Source organism: Silene latifolia, chromosome Y (assembly GCF_048544455.1).
Source record: "Silene latifolia isolate original U9 population chromosome Y, ASM4854445v1, whole genome shotgun sequence".
Classification (NCBI taxonomy): Eukaryota; Viridiplantae; Streptophyta; class Magnoliopsida; order Caryophyllales; family Caryophyllaceae; genus Silene; species Silene latifolia.
This window is the reverse complement of record NC_133538.1, coordinates 435874303-435890442: the sequence shown is the minus strand read 5'-3', so window position 1 is coordinate 435890442 and position 16140 is coordinate 435874303. Positions and strand designations below refer to the sequence as shown.

At 37.8% G+C, this 16140-nt stretch overlaps 1 protein-coding gene and 1 pseudogene across 1 annotated transcript; one reads left to right on the top strand and one right to left on the bottom strand.

The window, feature by feature from the left end:
- Positions 1–908: 908 nt before the first annotated feature.
- On the bottom strand, positions 909–1631 carry LOC141632622 (secreted RxLR effector protein 161-like). Its single transcript, XM_074445153.1, has one exon. The coding sequence runs from the start codon at positions 1629–1631 to the stop codon at positions 909–911; it is 723 nt and encodes a 240-aa protein (XP_074301254.1).
- A 7180-nt stretch (positions 1632–8811) lies between these two features.
- Positions 8812–11770, top strand: LOC141626795 (phospholipase D alpha 4-like; annotated as a pseudogene).
- The last annotated feature ends 4370 nt before the right edge of the window (positions 11771–16140 follow it).

The window sequence follows — 16140 nt, the reverse complement described above, 5'->3', positions numbered from 1 at the left end:
CCAAACGGAACATAAAGACAAGTATGAAACAATGCAACACGGTTCATAGAACCCGATAAATAATACTCACCCCGATCGGGGTTAGCAACCCCGATCGGGGACGTGGTTTTCCACTTTCACGTAAACAACAAAATTGGAATTTTTCACTAGAATACAATGGCCCCGATCGGGGCTAGCAACCCCGATAGGGGTTAGTCCATTTTCCATATTTTTGCTACGATTTCATCGTCTAATTGCATTGCAACTTATTCTTTAAATTTTCTCATTCAAACTCGTTTATATGAGTATGTACTCCACACTCCCTAACCCATATTATAACGGTCAAACTCGCTACGATTTTTGGCCAAATCCCGATTGCATTCAAATGATATGGTGATTAACAAAAATCACCAACATTCCTCCCCCATTTAAATGCAATCCTTGATTCAAAACAACAAACCAAACCAAACTTATACATAAAACGAAAATGTCACGAAGATTGAATTTTCATCTTAGTGAATTATACATTCTGCATTCGAGTATCGGGGTGTCACAATGGATTGAACCCTTCAAAGTCATTTGAATACATGAAGATAAAACACATATAAATTTATTACAACTTCATAAGCTAATTAACCGACACTATATTACACGGCCTAGTGTCCCTATCCATTCATGAGTGCTTAAAAGCCAAGCCCGAGCTTCTTGAAGCGGCCAACTTCACACTCACATAGGTACACTCTTTTCTTCATGCTCCTACAAAAGCAATTTTTCAAAAGATCCATTAAGAAGATGAACTTCATCCTAACATATCATGTAGGTCTAAGCACATACCAACTTGTGGTTCAACTTAAAATAGTAGGCTTTCCACATTGAATTCTACCTCTAATGTCATATTAGAGGGGAATTGGGTGTCCTACCACCATAAGTTAAAAGGGCTTTAGACCCATCCCGATCATTGACTTGTACACCAAGTCCCTAGCCAATCCCTTGGTCAAATGATCAGCTAGATTTTGTTGAGATCTCACGAAACTCACCGATATCACCCCTTGAGTGATCAACTCTCGTACCGCGCTATGTCTAATGCCTAGGTGTCGTGACTTACCATTATATACTTGGCTATATGCCTTAGCCAAAGTAGACTCATTATCACAAAGAATCGAAATTGGTGATATAGGTTTAGGCCACAATGGAATCTCATAAATTAAATTCTGTAGCCACTCCGCCTCTTTTCCGGCTGAAGCCAAGGCTATGAATTCCGACTCCATTGTCGAACTTGTAATGCAAGTTTGCTTCTTAGAAGCCCACGAAATGGCGCCTCCACCAAGCAAGAATACCCATCCACTTGTAGAAAAATGATCTTCCACATTGGAGATCCAACTTGCATCCGAATATCCTTCTATTACCGATGGATGTTCCATATAAGTCAAACCATAGTTCATGGTTTTCTTTAAGTATTGTAATACACGTTTAACCGCTACCCAATGATGAGTACTTGGGTTACTTGTGTACCTACTTAACTTTCCTACTGGATAAGCAATATCCGGTCTTACACTCGTCATTGCATACATTAAACATCCAATCACTTGCGAGTACTCAAGTTGTGAAATTGCATCACCCGTATTAGGCATAAGTTTCACTCTTGGATCCATGGGGGTACTAACCAGAGAACAATTATCATACTTAAATCATTTAAGTACCTTCTCAATATAATGAGATTGAGATAATGCAATTCCTTTGTTCTTCCTTATAATCTTTATACCAAGTATAACATCCGCCTCCCCCATGTCTTTCATTTCTAAACTTGATGATAAAAAGGCCTTTGTGAGGTCTACTTGATTTTGGTTGGTACCAAATATCAACATATCATCAACATATAGAGAAATTATAACACCATTTCCGGCATCATCAAATTTACTATATACACACTTGTCGGATTGGTTTAGCTTATAACCATTTGACAAAACCACTTCATCATATTTATTATGCCATTGCTTAGGAGCTTGTTTGAGTCCATATAAGGATTTGACAAGCTTACACACCTTATGCTCATTTCCCTGCATAACAAACCCTTCCAGTTGTCTCATATAAATTTCCTCATCTAAGTCCCCATTTAAGAATGTCGTCTTAACATCCATTTGATGGATCACTAAATTATTAATCGCCGCTAGTGCAATTAATAATCTAACCGTAGAAATTCGAGCAACCGGAGCATAGGTATCAAAGTAATCAATACCTTCTTTTTGTTTAAAACCTTGGATTACCAACCTTGCTTTGTATTTGTCGATTGAGCCATCGACTTTCATCTTCCTTTTGAAGATCAATTTTCAGCCCAAAGGTTTGCATCCATGAGGTAGATCCGTTAGGACCCAAGTATTATTTCCCATGATGGAATCCATCTCATCATTTATGGCTTCCTTCCAAAAGGCAACATCTTGAGACTTCATAGCCTCACCAAATGTCTTAGGATCTTCATCAACATGGTAGAAATACTCATATTGACATCCTACCTCCTCTCTTGATCCTTCAACCAAATGGGTTTGAAAATCTGGACCAAAAGACTTTCTTTTTCTAATCCTTGTACCTCTACGGAGTTCGGGTGACTCATCTTGAGGTTCAACATTTATGTTCTCCTCATTTGTTCCATTATTTAATGAAACAATGTCCTTTGGTCTTGGTAAAGAAGAAAATCTATTTTCATCAAATATTGCATCTCTAGATTCAATTACGGTGTTTACCGCAATTGATCTATTAGGTTCAATAACATAGAACCTATATGCCTTGCAATGCATAGCATATCCTATAAATATGCATTCAATGCCTTTTTCACCCAATGTCTTAATTTTGGGTTCCGGTAATCTTACTACCGCCCGACATCCCCAAACTCGAATGTAATTGAAGTTTGGTGTCTTCTTGTACCAAAGTTCATATGGGGTTACATCATTGTTCCTTTTGTTAGGAACTCTATTTAATAAATAGCAAGCCGTTAACATAGCTTTACCCCAAAAACCATCACTCAATCCTGAGTAGGATAACATAGAATTAACCATCTCCTTTAGAGTACGATTTTTCCTCTCCGCTACACCATTTAATTGTGGTGTATACGGTGGAGTAACCTCATGCACAATGCCGCATGAATTAAAGAACATAGGATCATAAAACTCTCCACCTCGATCGGTGCGCAATCTTTTAATCATAAGAGATTGTTGTAATTCTACCTCATTTTTAAATATTTTAAACTTTTCAAGGGCCTCATCTTTAGTTGACAAAAGATATATATAACAAAATCTGGAATAATCATCTATGAAATTTACAACATAGTTTTTATTCCCTAAAGATGGTGAAGACTTAAAGTCACACGAATCACTATGAATTAAATCCAAGACAAGTGAACAATTATGAATAGGCTTGAAAGGTTGTCTTGTGATCTTATTCATTATGCAAGTTTTACACTTTTGAACATTAGAATCAAAAGGTGGAATTAAACCAAGTTTAGACATATTAATCATCCTTTTAAATTGAACATGTCCAAGTCTAGCATGCCAAAGATATGGAACATTTTCAATATGACTAACCATGAAATTAGAAGCAACATCATGCATTTTATTCATAATATTTAACATAAACATTCCATTACATAAATATCCAAATCCTACAAATGTACCACATTTGCTTATTACATATTTATCCGACTCAAACACTTGCCTATAACCATACTTTGACAAGAGACCGCCGGAAACTAAGTTTTTCCTAATTCCGGGTACATGAAAAACATAGTAAAGATGAATAGATTTCCCGGAACTAAATATTAACACTACTACACCTCGACCAAGTATTGGAGTTGTTGATTCGTTGCCCATATAAATAATTGAACCGTCATTAACCGGTTCATAAGTCTTGAACCATCTACGGTCCTTGCATACATGCTTTGTAGCACCCGAATCAATCCACCATGCAATCTCATCATCCTGCACATAAAATGCCTCAGAAATTAGTGGTACATAATTTACAATATGTTTAATACCATTGTCAAAATTCTGACCTTGATGAGTTGGAGGGCCTTTGTCCTTAGACACTTGCCCGGATTTGTTCTTGTAATTAGAACCCTTCTTGGTCTTCTTCAACCGACAATCATTTTTAAAGTGCCCGGTCTTACCACATATCCAACAAGCACCCTTGGGTTTCTTGTTTGTGTCATCATTGGTGTTAGGCATGGGGCATTTTTTCCCCTTAAATCCCTTAGAACTTTAACCTACTTCCATCATATTGATTGAAGAGTGTTCCATGGTTTCCTTGTTCTTGCCCTTAGTACTCTCTTGCGCTCTAAGAGACTCCTCTATGCACAAGTGCCCTCCTAGTTGTACAATAGACAACTCCTCTTTCTTATGCTTGAGCATATGCTTAAAATCCTTCCAAGAAGGAGGCAATTTGTCAATTATACTTGACACCGAAATGGATTCATCCATTTCCATCTTGTGTTGGGCAAATTGTCCCAATATCCGGAGCAATTCATTATATTGCTCCATTACCGGCCTTGAGTCCGTCATCTTATAGTTCATGAAATTGCCTACAAGAAACTTCTTACTAGAAGCATCTTCGGCCATGTATTTAGACTCTAATTCATTCCAAAGTTCCTTTGCTGACTCATAATTTTGATAAACATCAAATAAAGAATCAGACATACCATTTAGAATGTGTCCCCGACAAATATAATCATCATTTTCCCACTTGAGACGGTTGCGGGCTTCCTCCATAGTTTCATCATCTCGATGCTCCGGCATTGGGGTACTTAGGACATACACAACCTTGAGGGTGGTGAGTAGGAAATGCATTTTCTTTTGCCATCTCCTAAAATCAACCCCTTCAAATTTCTCAAGTTTTCCAAACTTGGATGTCATTTCCTTAACATTCGACATTGTTAAAACAGTAAATACTTTCTAAAAATGTTGTAGTTTTGTGTAGGGTAATTGACAAATCGAACTTGGATTACTTGATGATCACGAAATATATCGCTTTCCTTAAAAAGTATTTCTACCCTATTAAGCCTTTGGGTTGCAAGAAATCTTTCCTAGGATAATACACCAAATTCCCTCTTGTTCTAAGGCAAAACAAGAGAAAACTTATGAAGTTTTTATGTTTTATTTGTTATACCAAAAATCTAAAAATAAAGTTTGTGTTTATTATTTTATCTAACCCTTTCTCATGCACACTTTAAGTATATGTATACTTATGCAAAATAATCAGAAAAACGAAAGGTAGTTACTTTCCAAACGGAACATAAAGACAAGTATGAAACAATGCAACACGGTTCATAGAACCCGATAAATAATACTCACCCCGATCGGGGTTAGCGTCCCCGATCGGGGACGTGGTTAAATTGGAATTTTTCACTAGAATACAATGGCCCCGATCGGGGCTAGCAACCCCGATAGGGGTTAGTCCATTTTCCATATTTTTGCTACGATTTCATCGTCTAATTGCATTGCAACTTATTCTTTAAATTTGCTCATTCAAACTCGTTTATATGAGCGTGTACTCCACACTCCCTAACCCATATTATAACGGTCAAACTCGCTATGATTTTTGGCCAAATCCCGATTTCATTCAAATGATATGGTGATTAACAAAAATCACCAACATTCCTCCCCCATATAAATGCAATCCTTGATTCAAAACAACAAACCAAACCAAACTTATACATAAAACAAAAATGTCACGAAGATTGAATTTTCATCTTAGTGAATTATACATTCTGCATTCGAGTATCGGGGTGTCACAATGGATTGAACCCTTCAAATTCATTTGAATACATGAAGATTAAACACATATAAATTTATTACAACTTCATAAGCTAATTAACCGACACTATATTACACGGCCTAGTGTCCCTATCCATTCATGAGTGCTTAAAAGCCAAGCCCGAGCTTATTGAAGCGGCCAACTTCACACTCACATAGGTAGACTCTTTTCTTCATGCTCCTACAAAAGCAATTTTTCAAAAGATCCATTAAGAAGATGAACTTCATCCTAACATATCATGTAGGTCTAAGCACATACCTTCGGGATTATTTAAACTTGTGCTTCAACTTAAAATAGTAGGCTTTCCACATTGAATTCTACCTCTAATGTCATATTAGAGGGGAATTGGGTGTCCTACCACCATAAGTTAAAAGGGCTTTAGACCCATCCCGATCATTGACTTGTAAACCAAGTCCCTGGCCAATCCCTTGGTCAAATGATCAGCTAGATTTTGTTGAGATCTCACGAAACTCACCGATATCACCCCTTGAGTGATCAACTCTCGTACCGCGCTATGTCTAATGCCTAGGTGTCGCGACTTACCATTATATACTTGGCTATATGCCTTAGCCAAAGTAGACTCATTATCACAAAGAATCGAAATTGGTGATATAGGTTTAGGCCACAATGGAATCTCATAAATTAAATTCCGTAGCCACTCCGCCTCTTTTCCGGCTGAAGCCAAGGCTATGAATTCCGACTCCATTGTCGAACTTGTAATGCAAGTTTGCTTCTTATAAGCCCACGAAATGGCGCCTCCACCAAGCAAGAATACCCATCCACTTGTAGAAGAATGATCTTCCACATTGGAGATCCAACTTGCATTCGAATATCCTTCTATTACCGATGGATGTTCCATATAAGTCAAACCATAGTTTATGGTTTTCTTTAAGTATTGTAATACACGTTTAACCGCTACCCAATGATGAGTACTTGGGTTACTTGTGTACCTACTTAACTTTCTTACTGCATAAGCAATATCCGGTCTTGTACTCGTCATTGCATACATTAAACATCCAATCACTTGCGAGTACTCAAGTTGTGAAATTGCATACATTAAACATCCAATCACTTTCGCCATATATTTTTATTATGTGTGCTGAGGTTTTAGCAAGATTCCTACAAAAGAATAGTGGTCTTAGTTCTAGTGATATTGGTATTAGAATTGGATCTGGATTGGAAAAAATTCCATTCCCGACTTTTGCGAATGACACTATCATTTTTGCTAAAGCATCTAATTAGAGTTGTAGAACTATTAAATCTATTTTGGATAAATTTTGCACGATTTCTGGACAATTTGTTAATTTTGACAAATCGACTTTCCAGTGCACTAGAAATATTGATCGCTCACTTCGTGGGTCTTTTTGAGGTATTCTTGGTATGAACAAAGAAGCTCATTTGGGTAAGTACTTAGGTTGTCCTTTAATTGACGGCAGAGTGACTAAAAATATGTTTGAAAGTATTATTAATTCCTCTTGCGCTCAATTATCGAAATGGAAAGCGAATTCTTTATCGCAAGCAGGTAGACTGGTTCTTGTTAATGCTAACCTTGCCGCGAAGGGAACCTTTCAAATGCAAAGTTTCCTCCTTCCCTCAAGTATCCATAACAAATTAGACAAAATTAATAGAGATGTTTTATGGAATAAAAATCCTTCACAGCGTTCTCCAAATTTAATTGGTTGGCATAAAGTTTGTTTACCAAAGTCTCTTGGTGGATTAGGAATAAAATCCTTTGAAGTAGCTAATAAAGCCCTTCAAATGAAACTTTTATGGAAAATTCTTATGGAAAAGGATAATATATGGGTCAAAGTGGTAACTAAGAAATATTTGAGAAATTGTTCACTTTTTGTACATAAGCCTAATTCAGTTTGCTCCTGACAATGACGTAAACTCATGAATATTCGGGACATATTTAGAAAGGGGTTGAGACGAGAGATAGGTAATGGTAGCAATATGACTTTTAGTTCTTCAAAATGCCAAGATTGACTTTCAAATTTTCAATAGACACGTTACTATGTGGGCATAGTAATACCTCCCGTATCATAAGAGGCCTCCTGAATCAATCGGCCTCCTGAATCAATCGGATAATGATTATCAACAGTTCATCGGTTGATTTCAACATTACAGAATACTCCTCCGTTCCGCTCATTTGTTTACCTATCCCATATTTGGGTATCATTCATTTGTTTAGCTTCCCATATTGGGAATGCTTTTGAAGGGTGGCTCCAAATAATGTGGCCATCGCGCAACTATTGCTCGTTGCCTTACCAAAGAAGAAGAGTTTCCAAATTTATATTCTTGTGAGAATGGTTTTGAGTCGACTTCAAGCGTCGTAAACTTGAACCATCACCTTTGATGGATGACAGACTCCAATTTTTTTTCGAAAAAATGGAACATCAGCATCTTCACAGCTTCACCTACAAAGCAATACACATCCAATAAAACCAGGATAAATCTAACAAATTAGGGCATTAAAGTCCAATATAATATAGGTCAGTTTTCGATAAACACAAGTAACTCGCGCCTAATTCTAAATGACAACAAGTTTAGTAGATCTCTTAGCGTTTCTAAATGACAATTAGCGAACGACACGACAAACAACCAAGTACATTGCGGTAGTTTCCAATGACAAAGCGGTCAGCCATATGGTACTACGAACATAACTTCACAAAAAGCGTAAAACATTAGCTGAAACAAACTATACACAAATTGGTCAGCCATAGAAACTACATTGTTTATGTTCCAATTTTAGTGACTTAAGCTTAATGGTAAAACATGTGATTAGGTAAAAGGAGTTGCCTCTAAGACTAAATAACATAGTTTTACAAGTTTCTCCAACTGCTAATGTTATAATTGCATCAAAAGTTTCGTTCCAAAATTTGTTACTTATACTTCAAAACTGGTAAACTTACCTGCATATATATCCACAGCAATGATGATCAGTTACTCTCCATCTTCCAACAGGTCACCTTAAACCTGACCTTTCCCTATCGGTCACTTTCTTTGTCTGTCTAACAAAAATCACGTAATTGAGGCCGCTTTCAAGATAGATGAACGACAAAAAATTCTTCCATGGAACATTGGAAGCCACCATCTTCCATGCTACACCATTTGCGCCATCCTTTCCCTTCACCGTAAGTATTACCATGAGAAACTACATTTATTGACACAATATTACACTAAATATCCGAGCTATATGCATTGCATGATCTTTTTTTAAAAAAAAAATGCTCGTGCAAAATACTACTTCGTTGAGCAAATTTTGGGTAAGAATGTACTATGGTAAGAGACGGTGGAGTTCTAAGGTTTCGGAGTAGGTATTCAGCTTAAAACTTCTGAAGACGAACCACGTCTTACCAACTTTCCATAGAACATTCTCACTGAAAACTTTGCAATTTGTTATTAAACCAAATGTAAAAAAAAATCCCGACTTTGTTAAGTGTGTAATATTTGAATAAAATACGCAAGGACTTACCATTGATCTTCTCGACAGTGTTTATCAGCAGGTACGAGGGCAGCATATGTGACGATCAAGATAGGCCACCATAAAGTGGGAAGGACAACATTTGAAAGAAACCGGGTCTGGAACCAGACCTTCCAAATCCTACGTGCTTATCCTATTGACTCAACCGTAAAAATCACCATGAAAACTAAATGCTCTGTCCTTGGGAAGATAGAATTTGAGGCGCGCCAGCTAGTAAACCAAGCAAGCTTGATAAATGGCTTCTTTCTGTTGCTCTCTGAAGAAGGAAAACTAAAGCCGAAATTAGGGCTTCAGTTCATTTTATGGTTCAAGCCGGCAGATTTAGAGCCCAGCTGGGAAAAATTACTTAATAATGACAACTTTAAAGGCCTCCGGAATGCAACGTTCCCACAGCGTTCTAACTGCAGTGTAACATTGTACCAGGACGCTCACCATCTTCCCTCTTTCCAACCACCGCTATCTTCTCATGAGCTCCCTGGAAAGTTATGGGAAGATGCCTATAAAGCTCTTGAGGGAGCAAAACATTTAATATACATTGTAGGATGGTCTTTCAACCCCAAGATGGTGCTGGTAATTACCTTTTCACCAAAGACAAACGATTCCACAAGAATTCAGTCTTAAATAGGCTCATCTTGGCTCAATGCCCGACCTATGTTACTTCGACTCTTCATAGTAGACAACATACCAAATGTTTCACAGGTTCGAGATCCCAACACAGAAATTCCACGTGCAAAAGGAGTGAAATTAGGTGAACTGCTCAAGCAGAAAGCGGAAGAAGATGTTGCAGTAAGGATAATGCTCTGGAATGATGAATCATCTTTACCACACATCAAAAACAAAGGCTTGATGAAGACTCATGACGAAGATGCTTTGGCATATTTCAGAGACACTCGAGTGATATGCAAACTATGCCCAAGATTGCACAATAAGTTTCCTACATTCTTCAGCCATCACCAAAAGACTTTCTGTAGACACCCGAGTAGAAGATGCACCAAACAAAAGAGAGATAATGAGTTTTATTGGGGGTGTAGATCTTTGTGACGGTCGCTATGATACTGAGCAACACTCCCTATTCAAAACACTTAACACCGATTCTCATGCACATGATTTTTATCGACAAATATTGGGAGCTAACCTCCACAGAGGTGGACCAAGAGAACCATGGCATGATGCACACGCTTGTATCACGGGTGAAGCAGCCTGGGACGTGCTTACAAATTTCGAGCAGAGATGGACCAAGCAATGTGACCCTTCCTTATTAATCCCAGCAAGCGCCATAGGGAAGATAATCAAATCGTCTCCTCCAAGCAGCTCCGACAGGAACAGGAATGTGCAGGTTTTCAGGTCAATTGATCATTTCTCTGCAAGTCCACTGTCACTTAAGGTCAAAACTGAAAATAGTATCCACGACGCTTATGTTGAGGCTATCAGAAAAGCAGACAAATTCATATACATAGAAAACCAATATTTTATCGAAAGATGCAGCTTGTGGGAGGTTGATCAGAACAGTGGATGCAAAAATTTGATTCCAATTGAGATTGTAATTAAGGTGGCAAACAAGATTAGGGCACAAGAGAGATTCTCGGTCTACGTGGTTATACCAATGTGGCCAGAAGGATCACCAGAGAGCGAAAGTGTACATGATATACTGCACTGGACGAGGGAGACCATGAAGATGATGTACAGATTGATAGGAGAAGCAATCAGAGAAACAAGAGAACAAGCGCATCCTAGAGATTACCTGAAATTTTTCTGCCTCGCTAATAGAGAAAAGGAGGGACCAGGAGAGTTTCTTCCCCCATTTTTTTCCTCATCCCTCGACATTATACTGGAGTGCCCAAAAAAATAGAAGGTTCATGGTGTATGTCCACTCCAAGATAATGATAGGTATGAATTCTATTTCCAACTACTTAGTCATCACTAACCTGTTTTACAATCTAACTAAACACCATTGCTAGAGCATACTAACATTTCATTGGTTGGTGTGCCACTATTTACGTGACAGTGGATGACAGATACATCCTAACACGCTCCGCAAACATAAACCAGAGATCAATGGACGGAGCAAGAGACACAGAGATTGCGATAGGCTGCTATCAAAATAAAACAAGTGATGAGAGCGGACAGAAGAATGGAGGAATTTATGCTTATCGGATGTCTTTGTGGTACGAGCACACCGGAAGAGCAGAGAAAGAGTTTGAGGAACCCGCATAGCCTAGAATGTGTGGCCAGCATACGCTCTATAGGGTAGCAGATGTGGAAGATATACAGTGGACACGAGATTGTAGACATGAACGACGTTCATCTGGTATCTTATCTTGTGACTGTGGGAGACGATGGATGCTTAGAGGATCTAGCAGGTCAAAGTAACTTTCCAGACACACAAGCTCTAATTAAGGGGAAAAGATCAAAGTTTTTACCACCTATCTTCACAACATAACGTCGGAAATATATAGTGCACAAGTTCTTCTTATCATGTTTGTTTACTAAGTTAAATGTACAATTGGACACAATGACTGATTGAAAGATTTCATTAAAACAGTAAAAATGAATAAATTATTCCACACAATTTGGACAAAAATTATGTTTGCAGATTGCACAGATTGTGTATAAGGAGTCTCTAACATGTAATTCTGGAGTATGGATGCCAAAGTAAAATCATAGTTGGCAAAATACTGAGATAATGCATTGCAGAAGAAACAAGTCCAAATCTAAGGGTCCGTTTGGATTGAGAGAATTGAAGGGAAGAGGAGGGGAGGGAAAGGGAAAGGGAGAGATTCAATTTCCTTTGTTTGGAAACAAAATATGGAATGAGGGAAATGAAAGGGGAGGGAATTGAGAGGATTTATTTTCCCTCCTATAGAACAAATTATAATCTTTCTTACAATGGCAAGATTTGGAAGGAAAACTTTGTTTAGACTCTATTATTGTTATTATTCATCATATTCTATCGGCATTTTCCATCTATTCTCCATCTAATCTTCCATCTCCCTCCTTCCTCCCCCCCTCCCAACTCCCTCTCATCAATTATGTTATCCAAACAACCACAATTCATTTTCCAACCCCTCCCCTCCCCTCACTCCCCCTCCCCTCACCTTCCCTCCTAAATTGGTATCCAAACCGACCCTAATGCTATCTACGCCTTTCAGAATGACAGAGATACTCATAACTCAAATGATCTGGTTGATTTATTACAATCAAACATCCATTGAACAAAACTAGAAACATGTGACTTAGTCACGACGACCAAGATTAAGCCACCTCCGTCGATACTAAGATCATGATTTAAACCGCGATTGCATACCATGGCTCAGCCTTGATCTTAACAAATAAAGAAGGGAACTCCCAAGAGACTTCAAAAATGAAGTGTCGTATTCTTTTCTTTCTAAACTATAAGGAGTACTTGAAACAGGTTGTTCGCACATATCATATAGGCAAACATAGATATAAGGCACAAGGTAATAGGATTATTTATAATAGTTGGGCATCAACCATTACCTTAAGGTTTTGGTTGAGATAGTTCATCTATTATGGTATCGAGGAGTGTGACCGAAGGTCACGGTTCAAATCCTGGCAACCTCAATGTTGTAGTTTTGTGTAGGGTAATTGACAAATCGAACTTGGATTACTTGATGATCACGAAATATATCGCTTTCCTTAGAAAGTATTTCTACCCTATTAAGCCTTTGGGTTGCAAGAAATCTTTCCTAGGATAATACACCAAATTCCTTCTTGTTCTAAGGCAAAACAAGAGAAAACTTATGAAGTTTTTATGTTTTATTTGTTATACCAAAAATCTGAAAATAAAGTTTGTGTTTATTATTTTCTCTAACCCTTTCACATGCACACTTTAAGTATATATATACTTATGCAAAATAATCAGAAAAACGAAAGGTAGTTACTTTCCAAACGGAACATAAAGACAAGTATGAAACAATGCAACACGGTTCATAGAACCCGATAAATAATACTCACCCCGATCGGGGTTAGCAACCCCGATCGGGGACGTGGTTTTCCACTTTCACGTAAACAACAAAATTGGAATTTTTCACTAGAATACAATGGCCCCGATCGGGGCTAGCAACCCCGATAGGGGTTAGTCCATTTTCCATATTTTTGCTACGATTTCATCGTCTAATTGCATTGCAACTTATTCTTTAAATTTTCTCATTCAAACTCGTTTATATGAGTATGTACTCCAGACTCCCTAACCCATATTATAACGGTCAAACTCGCTACGATTTTTGGCCAAATCCCGATTGCATTCAAATGATATGGTGATTAACAAAAATCACCAACATTCCTCCCCCATTTAAATGCAATCCTTGATTCAAAACAACAAACCAAACCAAACTTATACATAAAACGAAAATGTCACGAAGATTGAATTTTCATCTTAGTGAATTATACATTCTGCATTCGAGTATCGGGGTGTCACAATGGATTGAACCCTTTAAAGTCATTTGAATACATGAAGATAAAACACATATAAATTTATTACAACTTCATAAGCTAATTAACCGACACTATATTACACGGCCTAGTGTCCCTATCCATTCATGAGTGCTTAAAAGCCAAGCCCGAGCTTCTTGAAGCGGCCAACTTCACACTCACATAGGTACACTCTTTTCTTCATGCTTCTACAAAAGCAATTTTTCAAAAGATCCATTAAGAAGATGAACTTCATCCTAACATATCATGTAGGTCTAAGCACATACCAACTTGTGGTTCAACTTAAAATAGTAGGCTTTCCACATTGAATTCTACCTCTAATGTCATATTAGAGGGGAATTGGGTGTCCTACCACCATAAGTTAAAAGGGCTTTAGACCCATCCCGATCATTGACTTGTACACCAAGTCCCTAGCCAATCCCTTGGTCAAATTATCAGCTAGATTTTGTTGAGATCTCACGAAACTCACCGATATCACCCCTTGAGTGATCAACTCTCGTACCGCGCTATGTCTAATGCCTAGGTGTCGCGACTTACCATTATATACTTGGCTATATGCCTTAGCCAAAGTAGACTCATTATCACAAAGAATCGAAATTGGTGATATAGGTTTAGGCCACAATGGAATCTCATAAATTAAATTCTGTAGCCACTCCGCCTCTTTTCCGGCTGAAGCCAAGTCTATGAATTCCGACTCCATTGTCGAACTTGTAATGCAAGTTTGCTTCTTAGAAGCCCACGAAATGGCGCCTCCACCAAGCAAGAATACCCATCCACTTGTAGAAAAATGATCTTCCACATTGGAGATCCAACTTGCATCCGAATATCCTTCTATTACCGATGGATGTTCCATATAAGTCAAACCATAGTTCATGGTTTTCTTTAAGTATTGTAATACACGTTTAACCGCTACCCAATGATGAGTACTTGGGTTACTTGTGTACCTACTTAACTTTCCTACTGGATAAGCAATATCCGGTCTTGCACTCGTCATTGCATACATTAAACATCCAATCACTTGCGAGTACTCAAGTTGTGAAATTGCATCACCCGTATTAGGCATAAGTTTCACTCTTGGATCCATGGGGGTACTAACCAGAGAACAATTATCATACTTAAATCTTTTAAGTACCTTCTTAATATAATGAGATTGAGATAATGCAATTCCTTTGTTCTTCCTTATAATCTTTATACCAAGTATAACATCCGCCTCCCCCATGTCTTTCATTTCTAAACTTGATAATAAAAAGGCCTTTGTGAGGTCTACTTGATTTTGGTTGGTACCAAATATCAACATATCATCAACATATAGAGAAATTATAACACCATTTCCGGCATCATCAAATTTACTATATACACACTTGTCGGATTGGTTTAGCTTATAACCATTTGACAAAACCACTTCATCATATTTATTATGCCATTGCTTAGGAGCTTGTTTGAGTCCATGTAAGGATTTGACAAGCTTACACACCTTATGCTCATTTCCCTGCATAACAAACCCTTCCAGTTGTCTCATATAAATTTCCTCATCTAAGTCCCCATTTAAGAATGCCGTCTTAACATCCATTTGATGGATCACTAAATTATTAATCGCCGCTAGTGCAATTAATAATCTAACCGTAGAAATTCGAGCAACCGGAGCATAGGTATCAAAGTAATCAATACCTTCTTTTTGTCTAAAACCTTGGATTACCAACCTTGCTTTGTATTTGTCGATTGAGCCATCGACTTTCATCTTCCTTTTGAAGATCAATTTTCAGCCCAAAGGTTTGCATCCATGAGGTAGATCCGTTAGGACCCAAGTATTATTTCCCATGATGGAATCCATCTCATCATTTATGGCTTCCTTCCAAAAGGCAACATCTTGAGACTTCATAGCCTCACCAAATGTCTTAGGATCTTCATCAACATGGTAGAAATACTCATATTGACATCCTACCTCCTCTCTTGATCCTTCAACCAAATGGGTTTGAAAATCTGGACCAAAAGACTTTCTTTTTCTAATCCTTGTACCTCTACGGAGTTCGGGTGACTCATCTTGAGGTTCAACATTTATGTTCTCCTCATTTGTTCCATTATTTAATGAAACAATGTCCTTTGGTCTTGGTAAAGAAGAAAATCTATTTTCATCAAATATTGCATCTCTAGATTCAATTACGGTGTTTACCGCAATTGATCTATTAGGTTCTATAACATAGAACCTATATGCCTTGCAATGCATAGCATATCCTATAAATATGCATTCAATGCCTTTTTCACCCAATGTCTTAATTTTGGGTTACGGTAATCTTACTATCACCGACATCCCCAAACTCGAATGTAATTGAAGTTTGGTGTCTTCTTGTACCAAAGTTCATATGGGGTTACATCATTGTTCCTTTTGTTAGGAACTCTATTTAATAAATAGCAAGCCGTTAACATAG